Source organism: Diceros bicornis, chromosome 35, assembly GCF_020826845.1.
Source record: "Diceros bicornis minor isolate mBicDic1 chromosome 35, mDicBic1.mat.cur, whole genome shotgun sequence".
Lineage (NCBI taxonomy): Eukaryota > Metazoa > Chordata > Mammalia > Perissodactyla > Rhinocerotidae > Diceros > Diceros bicornis.
Genome location: NC_080774.1, coordinates 17,431,228 through 17,449,273, shown reverse-complemented (window position 1 = coordinate 17,449,273; position 18,046 = coordinate 17,431,228). Strand labels below are relative to the sequence as shown.

General features: G+C 46.7%; 1 protein-coding gene across 1 annotated transcript; it reads left to right on the top strand.

Moving 5' to 3' along the window:
* The first annotated feature begins 419 nt into the window (after nt 1-419).
* Nucleotides 420-17,939, top strand: OASL (2'-5'-oligoadenylate synthetase like). Its single transcript, XM_058531589.1, has 6 exons — nt 420-617; nt 3,684-3,966; nt 5,367-5,542; nt 11,928-12,169; nt 14,641-14,788; nt 16,392-17,939. The coding sequence occupies exons 1-6, from the start codon at nt 420-422 to the stop codon at nt 16,890-16,892; spliced, it is 1,548 nt and encodes a 515-aa protein (XP_058387572.1). The 3' UTR covers nt 16,893-17,939.
* Nucleotides 17,940-18,046: the final 107 nt, after the last annotated feature.

The window sequence follows — 18,046 nt, the reverse complement described above, 5'->3', positions numbered from 1 at the left end:
GTAAGGTGGGGTGATGGAACTGACAGATACCCTCCATCTCCGACCTGCTGGGCGAGGTACCAAGCCAAACTCAAGCCAATTTCAGTTTCCAAACGTCATAAAAAGGAAACTCTAATAGTTGAGAATCGAAACCAAGAACAGAAAGGTTGGCTGGAAGCCAGGCCTGTTAAGGTGGCCCCAGACCTTCCAGCCTTGCCTCAGTGTCTTTCAGTGTCCCTGCTGCAGTGAAGGGTCTCCAAGAAGGGGAGCCCTAGGTTAACCAGTCACCCTTGGTTTCCTCTCTGCTCTGGCCCTTTATCCCAGAGGGTGCTGGAGGTCAGCAGAAGAGGAGGAGCCCCCTTAAAGAAGGGGGTGTGTTCCAGGAGCTGGGTGGGTGTGTGCTTATATATCTGTCCAGCAGCGGTACTCTCAGAGCAGAGATGGCACTGACCTCAGAGCTGTACAACACTCCTGCCTCCAGGCTGGACTCCTTTGTGGCCCAGTGGCTGCAGCCCAGGCGGGAATGGAAGGACGAGGTGCTAGAGGCTGTGAGGACCCTGGAGCAGTTCCTGAGGGAGCAGCACTTCCGCGGGGAGCGTGGGCTGGACCAGGAGGTTCGGGTGCTGAAGGTGGTCAAGGTGAGGCTGGTTCCCTCCATCCCCAGGCCAGGGCCAGGCAAAACCCGCCACGAGGGTCCACGCCCCTGAGGACGCTGGGGACTCCTCAGCTTGTTATCTCTACCCCACACCGCTGACATCTCAGGACACCCCACCCAGCTGCCTGCACCCCACCGCACTGCTGCCTTGAGCAGAAAAGTCCGGTAATGAAGCCAACAATAATATTCACTTTTGGGGGTGCACTAGCCTAACCCCTTAACATATATTACCTCCAATTCATGCACTCTGTGAAGTAGGTACTATGCTTTTCCCATTTTACAGATGAGCAAAATGGAAGCTCAGAGATTTAAAATTCATAACAACCAAATGCAACGCAAGGTCTTTGATTGGGTGCTGGTGTGAATAGACCATCCGTAAAATACAGTCTGTGGACAATTCGGGAAATTTTAATATGGCCTGGATATCAGAAATACAAGGGAATCATAGTTGATTTTGTTAGGCGTAATACTTTTGCGGTTTTGGGGGGAAATATTCACTTCTGTTGGACATAAATGCTAAAGTAGTTCAGGATAAAGTTCCTTGGTGTCTGTAATTTACTTTAAAGTGGTTTAGGTGAAGTGAATGTGGCAGAGAGTTTAGACTTGTGGAATCTAACCGGTTGGAGATATGAGTGTTCATTGTATGCTCTATTGCTCTATGTTTTAAATTTTTGTTAATAAAAAGGTTTTTTAATGGAAGTTCAGAGAGGTAAGGTGACTTGCCCAAGGTCACGCAGCTAGTGGTAGAGCTGGGATTTGAACCAGGATCTATCTGACTCCACAGCCAGGGCTCCAGGCTGTCCCCATTGAGATTTTCCCCCCAAGCCCTTCCTCCAGCTGCCTCATGTCACTGCCTATCCTAGCTAGGATCAAAATTCAAGAGGGTCAAAGCTACTAAGGCCCCGGAGAATCCGACAGTCTCAGCCAATCCCTCACTTAAACATCAAAGAAACTGAGGCACAGAGAGGGTGAGAGACGTCCCAAGTTCACACAGCAAGCTGGTGGCAAAGGCAAAACCAGAATTAGGAGTCCTGACTCCCAGCCCAGTGCTCTAGTTCTCCCTCCAGGGGCAGCTGCCCAGGAAGGATTTAGCAGCCTCAGGCCCCATCCTTTCTTCACACCCATCCCCAGCCTCTGTAACCTGATGTCATATGATTTAGAAGTGAGAAACCACAAGTTTTGTCATCAGCCAGACCTGGGTTTGGGTCTTGGCTTCTTCCCTTCCTGGCTGTGTGACCTTAGAATTGCTGTCTTAGCTCTCAAGCCCTTATCTTCTCTCTGTAATTAGGGCAACATCATCATCATCATCATCTCTCCCTCGTCAAGCAAATGGGTCAATGCCGGCTAAATGATTAGCTAATGGTAAACGTTAAAAAAAAACAAAAAGCATCGTTATAAATTCTTGCCCGAGCTTTCTTCTGGGTCTGGAACACCAGTCTGAGGCAGGCATATCCTCCCAGACCATCATTCTGACAACCTGAGAATGAAGCTGATGGAATGGGAAAAGTCTGGGGTTCTCCCCTTGAAGCCACTAAATATTAGAGATAATATTAGAGTACCCAAGGAGGAATGGTCAATGAGAAATAATACTCAGGCTCTAAACCCTCCCCCGACCCTGAAAATCTGGTGAGCTGGGCTGGTCCACCTGAGTGAATGCTTGTCCTCCAATGAGTTGGGTTTAAATGGGTTCGAACTGAAGCCAAGTCATGAAGCCTATTCTAGAATGTTCTTTCCTCTCTGCCGGGGTCTTACCACCGGGAAAGGCAGGAAGGGCAGTTTAGGCTTTGCCTTCAAGGGGATGTGCCCTTCATCCACACACACACGGTGCTATCTCCAACCCTCTCACTGGGGCGGAAGCGCTAAGTCTGAACGCAGGTGGAGAAGAGAACGGAGAAAAAGGGGAAAAAAGATGGCGGGACTCCTCACCTCAGAAGCAGGGCATGGCTCACACGTTGTGTTCTGACTCACTGTCTGACTCCTGGCTATGAGTCACGGCAAGTTGATTAACCCCCCACTGCCTCAGTTTTCTCATGTGTACATTGGGAATAATTATACTTCAGTCAGTGGGTGTGAGGATTAAAGCGTATTATATGCATAAAGGGCTTTCAGTAGCGCAGACACACTGCGTGCTCAACCCGTGACACCTGGATTATAATCAACGTGCAGTGACTCCACCCCCAGGAGCGGTAGCTGGCCTGAGGTCCGATGGATCCCTAGCAATTCCACTTCTCGACCCGGAGTGAGAAAGAGGGAAGGTCAGAGAGTTGTGGGGTTTTATACACCAGAGTTCATACGGGCTGGAGAGAAAGTCCAGAACCTTAGAACATCAAAAAGACCCCTTCAAAATCATCCCTCTCAGGCTCCTTCATTCAGATGCGGAAACTGAATCCCAGACAGCCGGAGGGATGATCCGAGTCAACTAGATGAAGAGGAGGAAGAGAAATAAATTGCTGGCACCTGTGTGCCAGGCTCCCGGGGAAGCCCTTGCCACACTTGTTCTCCTCTAACCCTCCCAATAACCCAATGACTCATGCTCCATCATTACTCTCATTTTTCAGATGAGGAACTTCAGGTGTAGAATAATCACCTGGCTAAGAGCCAAGGGCAAGAGTCAAGGTCGAAGTTAGGCTGCCTCATTCCACAGCCCCTGGCTCTCATCCACCAGGCAATTCCGCACCACCCTTTTTAATGTCAAAAAATGACTCAGACCCCCCAGAATCCTCACACAACCCTGTGGACTAGACATTACTATTTCCTTGGAGTAGGCATTACTCTGCAGATGAGAAGACTACGTCTCAGAGCAATGCAGTGTAGTAAATAAGAAGCTTGGGCTGGGGAGTTAGGCTGCCGGGTTCAAACCCAGGCTCTGCCGCACAGACTGTGTGACCCAGGGTGACTGATTAACGTCTCAGTTTTTTCACCTGTAAAAAGGAGATATTAGTCCTACCCGCCCATCGCTCAGGGCTGTGTGTGATAACCCACGTAAAGAGCCTCGGGGACTGCCTGGCACAGGGAGTGGCCTCAGGGTGATGGGCTCTGTGTTCTGCAGGTGGGCTCCTTTGGGAACGGCACAGCGCTCAGGAGCACCATGGAGGTGGAGCTGGTGGTGTTTCTGAGCTGTTTCCACAGCTTCCAGGAGGAGGCCAGGCACCACCAAACCGTTCTGCACCTGATGCGGAAAAAGCTGTGGAGTTGCCAGGACCTGCTGGGCCTCGGGCTCGAGGAACTGCGGGTAGACCAGGGGGCCCCCGATGCTCTCGTCTTCACCATCCAGACCTGGGGGACGGCGGAGCCCATCACTGTCACCATCGTGCCTGCCTACAAGGCCCTGGGTAAGGAGAGGGGAAGCCCAGCGGACTCACACACCTGCTCTCCTCCGGGAGGCTTGCAACTCCCTCACCTCTCATTCATGGTCACACGCAGACACCTGCATTCATCCGTTCAACCCCTGTCCTGTGCTTGGGCACTGGGTGGCCGCAGGGCGCAGGACTGCGCCAACTCTGGCTGTCATGTGGCTCAACTTGGGAAACAGATTTATCGAAGAATCATGCAGATAAATGCATGATTGTAAGAGGAGGGGAGACCCACAGAGGGGAAAAAGGTAGGGAGTAACCTCGGGTGCTTCTGTAGCACTATACCATGGGTGCAGGGGTCTGTCACGGTTCAGGCTTTTCCAGAAACAGACGCTGAGACAAGGGTTTGAGGACAAGGAGTCCCAGGAAACACTGGTAGGGAAGTAGGGAGGTGAGAAAGAGAAGGAAGGAAGCATCACAAGGTACATAGTGAGGGCGGCCCTGTGGCTTAGCGGTTAAGTGCACGCGCTCTGCTGCTGGCGGCCCGGGTTCAGATCCCGGGCGCGCCCCGCTTCTCCGGCCATACTGAGGCCGCGTCCCACATACAGCAACTAGAAGGATGTGCAGCTATGACATACAACTATCTACTGGGGCTTTGGGGGGAAAAATAAATAAATAAAATCTTTAAAAAAAAAAATAGTGCATAGTGAGAAAGCCACCATTGTGAGCAGCTGGGCTTCATGCCCCTGGAGAATTCTAGGCGACAGTGCAGAGCATGCCTCAACTAGAGTGTTTATCCACCAACTTCTCCCCAGCCACTGGCTGAGGGCTGCTTCCCAGGAGCATTAACTTGCCAGGTTTGTCCTCAGGCAGAGTCCTGGGTGTTTGAAGTAAACAGCTTGTAGAAGCATCAGCTACAAGCCCAGGTCCATATAGGTTTCATCTCGTGTCCCAGATCCTGTTACCTAGAATGGCCACAGGGAGTTGCTCGGGGGAGGAGTCGGAAATGGGATGCCATCTGAGCAAGAAAGACATTGCCAGGATGCATTAGGGGTGCGTAGCCTTCAGAAGCACACCTGTCAGCAAATGCGCTCCCGGAACCCAGCTTTCTTATCTGGAACTGGTTCTCCTCTTCAGGTGTCAGGAGGTTGGAATACATCGCTCAGAAAGAGATCCAAAACAGACAGTAAGGGAAACTGAGGGTATCAGGGACATCAAGAGAAGACAACAGTCCTTGAGTGGCCTGAGGTCTGGAAAGCCTACTTTTGGTTCTCCAGAAGGACAATCAAGCAGGGCAAACTTTTATTCTCTTAGGCTATGAGGTCTCAGGTTCCCCTGGAGAGATTCTCCAGTGAGTTAGCAGGCTCTCCCCACAGACTGCTCATCAACATGGGGCCTCCGAAATCCCCACTCTCTCCCTTTGCTTCCTCTCACCCCAGGGCCTTCTCCTCCCAACTCTCAGCCACACCCTGAGGTCTACGTGAGTCTGATTGAGGCCAGCGGTTACCCTGGAAATTTCTCCGCATCCTTCAGCGAGCTGCAGAGAAACTTTGTGAAACATCGGCCAACCAAGCTGAAAAGCCTCCTGCGGCTGGTAAAACACTGGTACCTGCAGGTGAGGGGGCTGCCAGGAGGGGGGCAGGAGTGGGGCACAAGTGGGGCACCGAGGACGGAGGGGAAGAAAAGGCAGGGGCCAGAGTCATCATCTCAGGAAACTGCATCAAACGGAAATGGAGGTCGGGGAGAGAATGCTAGTCTTTTGAACTGTCAAGTGAAACAATGAAGAAGACAGAGAAGGAGAAGGAGAAGGAGGAGGAGGGAGAAGAGACAGAGAAACAGAGAAGGAAGGAGAAAAATAAGGACCACACAGTATTTCAGTAAACAAGAGCTTGTAATGCTCCGTACTGGCTAGTGTCAATTTCACTGGCTTCTCTGGTGGACGTTCATCTTAGCTGGTAAGGAATAACAAGAGGGAAGATTCGTTTAATTCCACCCTGCACCAATACCCCCTCCAAATGACTGAGTTCCTGAGTGTCATGACCATTACTGAGTGAATACATCCACAGTAGCTACTTTTTAGATTTCACATGTAATGTCTGCAGGGTACCAAGTATATTTCAAAATATCCAGATGAACCGAGTCATTTAAACTTATGAAGAGAAGACTCCGAAACAAACACAAAAAATAAAATTCTTTATTTTAAAAAATGGTAAGAGAGTTGGATTTTAGAAAGATTGGCTCAGTTAAAAAAGAAAAACATATTGGGGCCAGCCCAGTGGCGCAGCGGTTAAGTGCACACGTTCCACTTCAGAGGCCCAGGGTTTGCAGGTTCAGATCCCGGGCGTGTACCGACGCACCACTTGTCAAGCCATGCTGTGGCCCCATCCCATATAAAGTGGAGGAAGATGGGCACAGATGTTAGCCCAGGGCCAATCTTCCTCAGCAAAAAGAGGAGGATTGGCATCGGATGTTAGCTCAGAGCTGGTCTTTCTCACACACACACAAAAAAAGTATTTAAAGATAAAAATCAGAAAATTACCAAGGTTAGTGAGTTTACAGTTTGTTTATGTGGGAAAACAGCAATTTTCTTATATGATTATCACCTCAACTGAGGTTGTGATTTATCTTCAGACATTAGCATTGGCACAGCCAAGAATAAAATTGTTTTTGTGGTTAAGCCAGTCACTTACAGGAAATGATCCCAGATTTGGTAGATTTGGAGAACTAGAACTCAGCAGATTGATCCATTTCCTTGCTTTGTTTGTTTGAGGGTACAAAGTGTTTCTTCCCACGTATGATATGCACACTTATTTGTAATGTCCCCTGGACAACATACCAGCTTTAGCCATTCCTTTTGTTCAAGTCTCTGCCCCTGAGACAAGGATTTGACTGCATATGGTTTTTTGAAACAGTTTTTGATTCAATATTATTAATTTGATGTCTTATTTGACAAGTTTTATTCAGCTAAGTGTTACAAGATGCACTGATCAATATGTAAGGACATAAAGAAGTTGTATCGTATGGTGAACAAGACCAGAGTCCCATGATGCTAAGAAGGTTAATAGTTCCTTTTTGTCTAGAGGCTTTGTCAGGTCCCTGGAGTTGTCTTTTACTTTCACGGTTCAGAAGTATTTCCTTGTTCTTATCAGTTCCACTCCTGGGGTCAGGGACCAAGGCATATGCAATTTAGTTTCTCTAGGTTTCGTCTGTCGAATCTTAACTGTAAGGATATCACAGATCTCAGAGATATCAAAATCTGTTAACGCTGTCGCCTGCCAAAAAAGTGTTATTTTTACTACTATGATGCTGGGCGTTCTTAAGCCCTACAGCAAAACCAGGTCAGATTCCAGGAGGGACTTGATAAGCATCGTTTCCACAAATCAAGAGCTGTCCTTGATGTTTTTTTTTTTATTTCCCAACAAACTAATGTTTATTTTTTCTATTTTGAAGTATTTAATTCAATGCAGTTCTGGGAACAAGATGGGGCTTTCCCCAGTGTTTTGGTTGAGGTTTTGGCATAAGTTTTTTATTTGTTTGTTTTAGGGGATTTTTTGCCTTTTTAAGTGTATAATTCAGTGGCATTAATTACATTCACATTGTTGTGTAAACATCACCACTATCTATTTCCAGAACTTTTTCATCATCCCAAACAGAAACTCTGTACCTGTTAAAAAATAACTCCCCATTCTACCCTCTGCCCAGCCCCTGGCAACCACCGTTCTACTTTCTGTCTCTACTGTTAAAAACAGAAACAACAGGCCCAAAATGGAGTCACTTGTGCTAAGCCCCACATCAGCAAACTAGGACTTAACACCTAACCTAATTGCAGTGTCAGCCTTTCCCAGGAGTGTAACCTTTAACCAGTCAATCTGGAATTATCTGGTCAGAGGTAATCTGCTTGAAAGACCCCCACCTTCCCCCAAAGGAAGGTGACCTTGCCTGAAACAATCCACTCTTTGCTGGAATAACTTCCTTGCCCCGTCTCCTTCTGCCTATAAAAACCTTCCATTTTGTACAGCTCCTCAGAGCTCCTTTCTGTCTGCTAGGATGGGATGCCACCCAATTCATGAATCATTAAATAAAGCCAATTAGATCTTCAAATTTACTCAGTTGAATTTCATTTTTCAACACTATGAATTTGCCTATTCTAAGTCCCTTTTATAAGTGGAATCATACAATATTTGTCTTTTTGGTCTGTCTTATTTTGTCCTCGATTCTTAATATTGGGATTATCATACCTAATTGAATGAGATTTCTGGCATGAATACAAATTTATTTACAAATTTGATTTATTATTATCGATTTATTGATAAATTGGTTTATCTAATTCTATCCTGGTAGGAAGGAGGACAAATTGTTATTGAACTTATGTAAATACTACATAGTCATGAAAAAGAAATTAATAAATTCGCTTTGTGAATATTTAACTGACATTCTGAATAGTTTGTAAGCAGAGCTTATTTATATATGCTCTTATTTTACAGAATGATTATCTTTGTTTTTCTGAGGATTTGTTAGTTTATAATCTATAGCAGGGAATTTTTATAGGAATTTTTTTATTCTGAGGTGTCAGCTGAAATAATATATCATTTAAAGAATGTTTAGGGGCCGGCCCTGTGGCTTAGCGGTTAAGCACACACGCTCTGCTGCTGGCGGCCCAGGTTCAGATCCCGGGTGTGCACCAATGCACCGCTTCTCCGGCCATGCTGAGGCCACGTCCCACATACAGCAACTAGAGGGATGTGCAACAATGACATACAGCTATCTACTGGGGCTTTGGGGAGAAAAGGTGGGAGGGGAAGGAGGAGGATTGGCAATAGATGTTAGTTCAGGGCTGGTCTTCCTCACAAAACATAATAATAATAATAAAATAATAATAATAATAAAAGAATAAAGACTGTTTAATCTTAGTTTGCACAATTATAGCCCCATATTGAGGATAGGAGATAGATTAAGAAGAAAGAAAGGGTTTTTTCCTCACATTGACAACAAAAATAGAATATTAACCTGGGTAATTAATTCTCATTTTGTTGATCTTTTGTTAAGCAATCCACCTTTATGAAGTCATCTACTTCTGGAAAAAAAGAGTTTGGTGAAATTCTGACCCAGTTCCCTTTGATGAGGATATGAGCCTTTACCCATAAATTTATTCCCAATTACACTCCATAAATTTCCTATAGTGGAGTGGGGAGAAAGGGATCTGCCCACACATAGATTAGCAGCTTTGGTTTTACTACCGTAATTGAGTCAAAATAAACACAGCATAAAATCCACCCATCAGCTCCTAATCTTATAGGGCTGTTTTCCAGGAGTCACGTACACGGGCACGTACACACACACACACACGCACAGACAAATTTTTGAGTGATTTAAATTCACAACGGCATGCAAGACAACAGCAGTGAGGTTCCCGGGAGATATCAGAATTCTCAAGACAAACAGACCAAAAGAGAAAGAGAGAAAAACACAAACTACGATCAAACTCAGTCATCAACTGAGTTTGCCACCCAGAAGAGAATAAACTCCTGTCATCTGTCTCCCAACAGAGACTAGCAGATGGTCAAACCATAAAACAAGATTCACAGGGTGTTGTCACCAACAGGGACATAAGTGGCCCTATGCAAATAAGAACAAGAACCATAATCAGACTTGGCAAAGAATCAGATTCAATCCAGAATCAGAAATAGAAAGAGAGCTGGTGATGGGGAAGGAGGAGAGAAACAGCAGCAGGAGTAAAACCTGCTGCCATACAATGTTCACCTTTGGAGTTGAAAAAGGGTCACATCCAAGTGTAGACAGCCATGGGGTGCATTTCTTCAGCAGCACAATTTAGTCGGTTTTGGAAATAAGTCCCTTGGACAATCTCAGTAGGATCTCCCAACTGCAACAAAAAACTAAGAGATAAAAATCATTTATTAAATAAGAACTTGCAGAGAAATTGCAAGGGAATCAGACTGCAGAGGTTAAGGGCTTAATCCATAGGTATTTAAAGAAAAAATGATTACCAAGATTACTAGGTTTATAGTCTCGGTTGGTGGTAGAAAAATAGCGATTTTCTCACCTGCTTATCACATCTAGAAAGGTCATGACGTCTTCAGACAACAACATTGCAAAATTCAGAGAAATCCAGGGGCCGACCACGTGGCATAGTGGTTAAGTTCGGAGCATTCCACTTCGGCGGCCTGGGTTCTTGGGCCTGGATCCTGGGCTCAGACCTACGCTACTCCTCAGCCACGCTGTGGCGGCAACTCACATATAAAGTAGGGGAAGAGTGGCAAAAATGTTCGCTCAGGGCTAATCTTCCTCAAGCAAAAAACGAGGAAGATTGGCAACAGATGTTAGCTCAGGGCTAATCTTCCTCAGCAAAAAAAAAAAAAAAAAAAATTCAGAGAAATCCAGAACGTGAAGAAATCAGGGCATCCTTGAACATCAGCACTGGAAGGGAACATAGATCTTTTCTTCTGGTTTGTTTTTTTGTATACCATTAAATTGAAGATCCTAAAAGAAATGAAGTGCTCATTTTTCTTAAGCCTTACCTCTTAGCATTACAGGCATCCTGCATTTTATTTATCATCTAAGTTTTAAGAATCCTACTAGTACAATCTCACTAAATTGGAGAAAATAAATTGTATTGCCATGAGCTTACAGTCTTAAAAAAATTATAATATTATTAAAGATTTACAGTATTAAGTGTGAATTCACAAAATGTTACCAAAAAAAATTCATTAATTTATAAATAAATTTGAATTCAATTAAAAAATTTTTTTAAGTCAAGGATAAAGTTGTTTTTGTTAGTGAGCCAATGACTTATAGGAAAGGCTCAAGGTTTCATTTATTTTGGAGACTAGAACTAGACAAGATGACCCTGTTTTTGTTTGTTTAAAGGTCGAAGTGAGGTTTTTTCCCTTTGACTTGTGGGTTGTGGTATAATTCTTATTTATAATGGCCACAGGACAAGATGTCAATTTTGCTTCCACAAACCAAATAGCTGGATGTTTGAAAGAAATTTTCACTTTCTAGCTGAATATTGAAGAGGTTCTTAAGATAGGAAGTGACTGGTCTCAGTTAAGATGCTTTCTTTTGCAACTAACAGAAAAACCAACTCAAAATGGCTCAACCAATAAAGAGAATTATCAGTTCATGTGTGAAAACCCGTAACAGGAGGTAGGGGGCTTCAGGCACTGTTTGGTGAGGGCTCCAGCTCTGTTTCTCTATAATACTCTCAGCTTCTCTCAACTCAGTGTGTCAACTTCATCCTCAGGCTGGTTTCTCTCATGATGGCAAAATGGCTACAGCTCTTCCTGCCCTCGCATCCACACATAAGAGACGACTTCTCTTCTTTCAACTGCTGAACAAAAGAACTAGGCTTTACCCAACTTGAGCCAATTTAGGTCACATGGCTTCTCTTGAATCAATCAATTGGCAAAGCAAATAGGTTTATACTGATGGCCCTGTCCAGTCGGGGCCCATCCTGGAGTTGAGGGTGGGGTCAATCCCATCCAAACAGCATGGCTACTCTACAACGGAGAAGGAAGAAATGGCTGCCAGAGAGGCAACCCCAACGTTCACCACAGAATCTCAGCTATTACCTAGTCCTATAGTTCCCTCCTCCCACCCCTTTTTTTCTCTTTAGCTAGAAGCCTTTTCTTTAAAGGAAACCTTTCAGAAGTCCAATACATTAAAATAGATTAAAATGGAGCTTCTCAGGCTGGAATGCTGGTGTCAGAGCCCATCCAGCTCGCTCCTTGGGACACCTCTTCATAACTCCATTCCGGGAGTTATGTCAAGCACAGTTTGAAACACACTGGACTATCCCAGCCCCTTAATTCTAAAATGGGAAAACCCATTTAGGGCCAGAGAGGGAAAGTAACTTGGGGGAGATCACACAGCCAGTGGGGGGCAGAGCTGAGACAAGAACCTGGATTTTCCAGTTTCTGGTCCAGTGCCATCCTTACACAGGATCTTGGGGTCTCTCTCTCTCTTCCCATCTCTTTCAACAGTATGTGAAAGCCAAGTGCCCCAGGGCCGCGCTGCCCCCTCTTTATGCCCTGGAGCTACTGACCATCTACACCTGGGAACTAGGTACTCAGGAGGATGAGAACTTCAGGTTGGATGAAGGCCTCACCACCGTGATGGAGCTGCTCCAGCAGTATGAGTTCATCTGCATCTACTGGACCAAGTACTACACGTTCCAGAACCCAGTCATTGAGGACTTTGTCAGAAGACAGCTCAAAAAAGACAGGTACTGGGCCACTGCTTGCCCACCACGTCTCACAGAGAAAAGAAAGAGAATTGAGGGAAAAGTGGTGGGTGTTTTACAGGTGGGCTTTATCAAGGAGTGAAGCTGCACTGAAATCTCATACTGACACAGCTGACCTCCCAAGTCAGCCGCCTTTCAAAATCACCAGGGACCTTAGGGGCTAGAAGACTTTTCCTTATTCCTCAAGCCACCACTCCGCCCTATCTCAGCCCTCTTGCCCTCAGAAGACCATTTCAGTGCTTTTTAGCGACAGCACGGGAAAGGGGAAAGAATCACGGAGACCCAAGTCTAACCCCAGCTCTGCCATTTTCTCATGTCTGTGAGCCTCGGCTGTTCATCCGTAAAACAGGAGTAACCGGCACCACAATGCAGCACTGTTGTGAGGGGTGGAGAAAGCATACGTACAGGGCCTACAGTATCTAGCCCACGATAGACGCTGGAGAAATGCTCACTATTGTAGCTGCCAGTGCCCACCCACGTCCCCTGGGCCTTCACCATTTCAGTGAAGGCTGGTTCAACCTCCGCTGTCTGCACCTGCCTCCCTTTGCCTGCGGGTTCTCAGCCTCCTCCAAAGACTGGTGGAAGTTGGTGGATAAATACCCCAGCTCCCTCCCATCTCAGATGCAAGAGCTCTCTCTGGGTGACGTGTGCCACACTGTTTCCCAGGTCCCCCCAGTGGGGCTAACAGTTGCCCACAGTGGTAATCACCTTGATACACACCCTTTATTGGCGCCCTTCCCTTCCCCGTCTCACTTTCTCATGCCCTCATTGGTGCTTCCTGGCTTCTCCTTCCGAATAAACCACTTGCACTCGAATCCTCATCTTGGGATGTGGGGGAACCCAGTCTGAGACAATTCTTCATATTAGAAGCTCTAGGTCAGTGCAGCAAATATCACAAGAATGTTTATGGTTCCCTTATGTGAGTGTCAGGTCTTTTTTCACAAGGAAGAAAAACCCGGTCTACTTAGGGAAAGAGATTTATAAGGATGCCCAGAAAATTGAGGTTGGAAAACCACCAAGGTTGGGCCTGAGGCAAACCTACAGACTCGCACTCTCTCTGTCACTCTTCCTCATTGCCCCCAGGCTCTCTTCCCTCCCACTGCCTCTGCTTTTCTCTCCACATCTGCCCTGCTCCCCTCTTACTCCCAGTTAGTGAAGGACCTCCATCATTGCTGGTCCAAACTCCAGTCTGATCACTGGGCACAGGCCCAGCATGTCAGGTAACCTAGTGGGTCACTTTGGGTCAGGTGACCCCATCCCATAGAACAGCCTGGCACTGTCCCCTGATTATTTCAGGCAGGACTATTTCAGGGAGCCGGGGATGTTGGGAGTAGCAAGCATGGAGCCTAAAGTGTCCAGCTCACTCCAGTAGCCTATCACATTCTGCCACATAGGTAAAGTCATAGCTCCCTCCTAACTCAAAAGCTCCTGGAGGGCAAGGGCCAGGTCTGAATCATGGGCTTGGCATCCAACACACTGGTCACCCCAAGCAACCCAAGGAGGCTGTTAGACCCTCTTCAAGCCAATAATCTTTTTTTTTTTTTTGGTGAGGAATACTGGCCCTGAGCTAATATCCGTTGCCAATCCTCTTCTTTTTGTCGAGGAAGATTGGCCCTGAGCTAACATCTGTGCCCATCTTCCTCTATTCTGTATTTGGGATGCTGCCACAGCATGGCTTGATGAGTAGTGCGTAGGTCCTCGCCTGGGATCCAAACCTGTGAACCCTGGGCCATCGAAGCGGAGCACATGAACTTAACCACTATGCCACAGGGCCGGCCCCCAAGCCAATATTCTTTAAAATATTCATTCAACATTTGTATAGAGGGGAGACATTTGGAGGCACCCAACCTGTCCTCTGTTGAGGCAGGGGAGATAGGTAAGAATCCCATTTGCTGGCTGTCAGAACTTAGAGAAGTTTGTGCCTCAGTTTCCTCATCTATAAAATGGGGACAACAATCACAACAGTTATAATAGTCCCCACCTTATAGAAGGATTAAAATAGGTTCATTCACATAGGGTTTGGCCCAGGGCCTCAATAAATATCAATAGTTGGTGGTGGTGCTGTTACTATTATCCAAAGTAATTCAGCAGCTCCAGCCTCAAACTTACTTAAGTAGCCCGCTCAGCAAAACAAAAGCTCTGAACTTAAGAGGCCAATCTCCCTGAGTGGGCATCTGTTATTGCTTCAGCATGTCTTTTGGGGTCTCACCACCCCCACCCCAAAAATTCCTTGCAAACACCTAGAGTACTTTCCCCAAGAGGAATTCTTGGAAACGTACTCGTCTCCATCTTGTTACTCTCCAGCAATGTTTTGGGCCCTCCTGGACTGATGGTTCAGGACTCCGGACATGGCAGATGCTAGTGGCTTGAACAGATGGTTCTGAGAAGGCTTCTTTCTGGCTTGCAGGCCTCAAAACCACAAAGAGCCTGCGCACACTCTCCCTGTGTTGCAGGCCCATCATCCTGGATCCGGCTGACCCCACCCACAATGTGGCGGAAGGGTACAGATGGGACATAGTCGCTCAGAGGGCCTGCCAGTGCCTGAAACAGGACTGTTGCTATGACAACAAGGAGAACCCAGTCCCTAGCTGGAACATTAAGGTAATGGCTCCTTTCCCGGCTGCCAGGGGCATGAAGCTCAGAATGCGATAACGGCAGAGTATTTCCGTATTTATTTCTGTGTCAGTGGAGCCAACAGGGTATCAGAGTCAGACAGTTTGAGGCCTGGCTGCACCACCCACCAGCTCTGTGAACTTGGGGAAATTATTCAATTCTCTGAGCTTCAGGTTCCTTATCTTCAAATTCTCAACCTCCTTTTCTTCCTTCTTTCCATAACCCACTTGAAAATCAGTTCCATGCTCCGGATCGCTCTTGGCATGAGCTGAGCTCAAGCAAGTCAGTTCGGCAGCTGTTTTGTGCCAGCACTGCGTTTGGGGCTGGCAGGGTGGCCAAGGGGGCAGTGGTGGTACAGAAATAAGACATGACCCCTACCATCAAGAAATTCACCAGATTTTGCTAGGAAGCAAGTCCCTGAAACAAATTTGCACAAAACTGCTAGAAAGAATTATCGGAGAAGATACTCAGAAAACAAAAAAGGCTAAATAATAGTATAATGTGATGCCAAACCTATAGTACAGGCAAAAATCATAATACTCTATTTTATTCACATTGTACTTTATGATTTGCAAAGCGCTTGTCCAGGGACAATTCTGTAAAGTAGAAAGGTCAAGTATTATTATCATTATCTTTATCTTTATCATTATCATCCGCATTTTACAGATAAGGAAACTGAGGCTCAGAGAGGTTAAGTTAATTAACCAGGTCACACTGCTAAGAGGCAGCAGGATTCACACCCAGGTCTTTGTGGGGCTCTGGAAATGGAAAATGTTATCTGAAGTCACCAGAGAAAATTCCTTGAAGAAGGTAGAGCTTGAGGTGGGCCCTAAAGCCAGGGAGGGATACAGACTCTCAGAGGAGAGGGCACTCCACCCAGGTAGAGGGTTGGGTACGGGGTGAGGGGCGAAGGAATGGAGGTGTGTGCCAGCACAAAAGACCGACCTGCTCGGAGCAGAGGCAGAAGCAGAATCAGAGGCTCTCTGATACGGTGCAGAGATTACAAACAGAGCCCACCAGCCAAATGAAGCCCACAATTGGACGGAAAAGTATATGCCTCCGGATTTTTCCTGAATATTAAAAGCATCGTGTAAAGATTTTTATCTTAAAAAATCAGAAGACTTGCCATGCTGGGCCTGTAGTCCTGCTTGAAAGGATCAGCTAGAGGTCCAGCCCTCCCCAGCATCTTCCAGGTGGCGTTCTTCAGCCACCTGGGTGTCTTGCGCCCTTGAGCGTGGCCTCTGGTGGTGGTGAGGAGCAGACTTTGGAGTCTGACTGACCTCGGTTCAAATACCTGCTCTGCTCCTCACCACCTTTGTGATGGTCAGTAAATTACCTAAACCTGCTCAACCACAATTTCCTCACCTGTACAATGGGATACTAGGAGAACCAAACTGATAGGGCTGCTATGAGAATAAAAGGCATTAAGAAGAGTATGAACAGCGCCCAGCGCAGGCCTTAGAAGGTGGCTGACACTCCCTAAATGTTTGCTGCTGCTGTTGGAAAGGTGGGGATGGGTGAAGGGAACTTTTGCACGTCAGACAGGGGAGTGTGGACTTAATGCAACCCCTTTCTCTCCTCTCCCTTCCAGAGGGCACGAGACATCCAAGTGACAGTGGAGCAGTGGGGTTACTCAGACTTGATCCTCACAGTGAACCCCTATGAGCCCATAAAGCAGGTTAAAGAGAAGATCCGGCAGAGCCGAGGCTACTTGGGCCTGCAACGTCTGTCCTTCCAGGATCCCAACGGCAAGCGGCAGCTTCTCAGCAGCCACTGCTCCTTGGCCTACTACGGGGTCTTCTCCAACACTCGCATCTGTCTGCTGGAGACTGTCTCCCCTGAGATCCAGGTCTTCGTGAAGAATCCTGACGGTGGGAGTCACGCCTATGCCGTCGACCCCAACGACTCCATCCTGGGCCTGAAGCAACAGATTGAAGACAAGCATGGGCTGCTTAGGCAGCAGCAACAGCTGGAGTTTCGAGGCCAAGTCCTGCAGGATTGGTTGGGTTTAGGGAGCTATGGTGTCCAAGACAGCGACACCCTTGTCCTCTCCAAGAAGAAAGCCAGAGGAATTCCGTTTCCACTCAGCTAGTTTCCTCTGGCAAACTTCTCTGTGCATTTCTGCCATTTAATCCAGGGCTCATTCTGTCAACCACTCCCTCCAGCTCTCTGCTGGGAGGTCCTGTGTCTTCACCAACTTTGTAAACAGTTATCCTAGCCCTGACAGTGGAGCACTAAAGAGGGGTGTGAGAGACTAGACATACAAATGGACAATGGTCAGACCATATATGACAAGAGAATTCTGACCCACAATCTCTGCAGCCACCAGCTTGGGAAGCCAAACCACAACCTGTACAGCAAGCAACTCAAAACCATCAGGACTTGGTCAATAACTGTGAGCTTCCCTAACTGAGCCCCTTCCAAGTTAGGACCAACCAGAAAAGGCCAAACAAGCTCCCTAACCAATCACAGAGGATGCCCTGCTTCTAGGTAGCCCACCTCCAGTTTCTCCCCACCAACAACCTCAGTTAGGGCATCCCCGAAGCCTTCTCTTTTCTCCACTATAAAGCTTTCCCACGACCCTGCCTGCCTTTGAGTCTCTGACAAATGCAAAGGATGGTGGCTGACTCCCTTGCTACAGCAAGTTGGGAATGAATAACGTTTGTTCGTTCTCTTTTGAGTGGTCTTCATGTCTTTCCACAGGTGCTAATGCTATCCTTGTGGCTGTTGCTTAATCATTTGAGCCCCTCAACTTTGGGAAGTGAGGACTGTAGGGAAACCAAGACGAAGGCAAAGTCTGGGACGGCGAGGCTGATGCAGTGTGAAAAATCCCCTCAACTCCTGAAACACACAAACAGTACCTAATGGTCCACAGACTTTAGGAAAATAGCAGCATCTTTAATTATCAAAGGACATCATGTTATCAGGTTTACTCCAATCAACCAATAAAAAGTTTCCTTTTTCCCCCTCCCCTTTTGCCCTGCTTTCTGATGGACTACTTACTTACCATAGAATATAAAATGCACTTTATAATTGGTTCTCAACAGCCTCTGGGCAATTTATCAGTGGTAACAAATTTCTCACCTCCTTTTGCCTTCAGGGACAGAAAGAGTGCCTCCTTTCCACGGCGTAGACAGGATAGCCCATCCTACTTCTTTGTATCCTTTATAATGTCGGGTAGAGCCCACCTTGTAGGTAGTGGGCAAATTCTTGTCTAAAAAAAGGAGACAGTCACCTTCCTCTCTT

Excerpts from the sequence above, each read along its gene's own strand:
- OASL (XM_058531589.1), top strand. The coding sequence starts at position 420 with ATGGCACTGACCTCAGAGCTGTACAACACTCCTGCCTCCAGGCTGGAC. Across the intron at positions 618-3,683 it reads GGGTGCTGAAGGTGGTCAAG|GTGGGCTCCTTTGGGAACGG; the intron begins GTGAGGCTGGTT and ends TGTGTTCTGCAG. Across the intron at positions 12,170-14,640 it reads AGACAGCTCAAAAAAGACAG|GCCCATCATCCTGGATCCGG; the intron begins GTACTGGGCCAC and ends CCTGTGTTGCAG.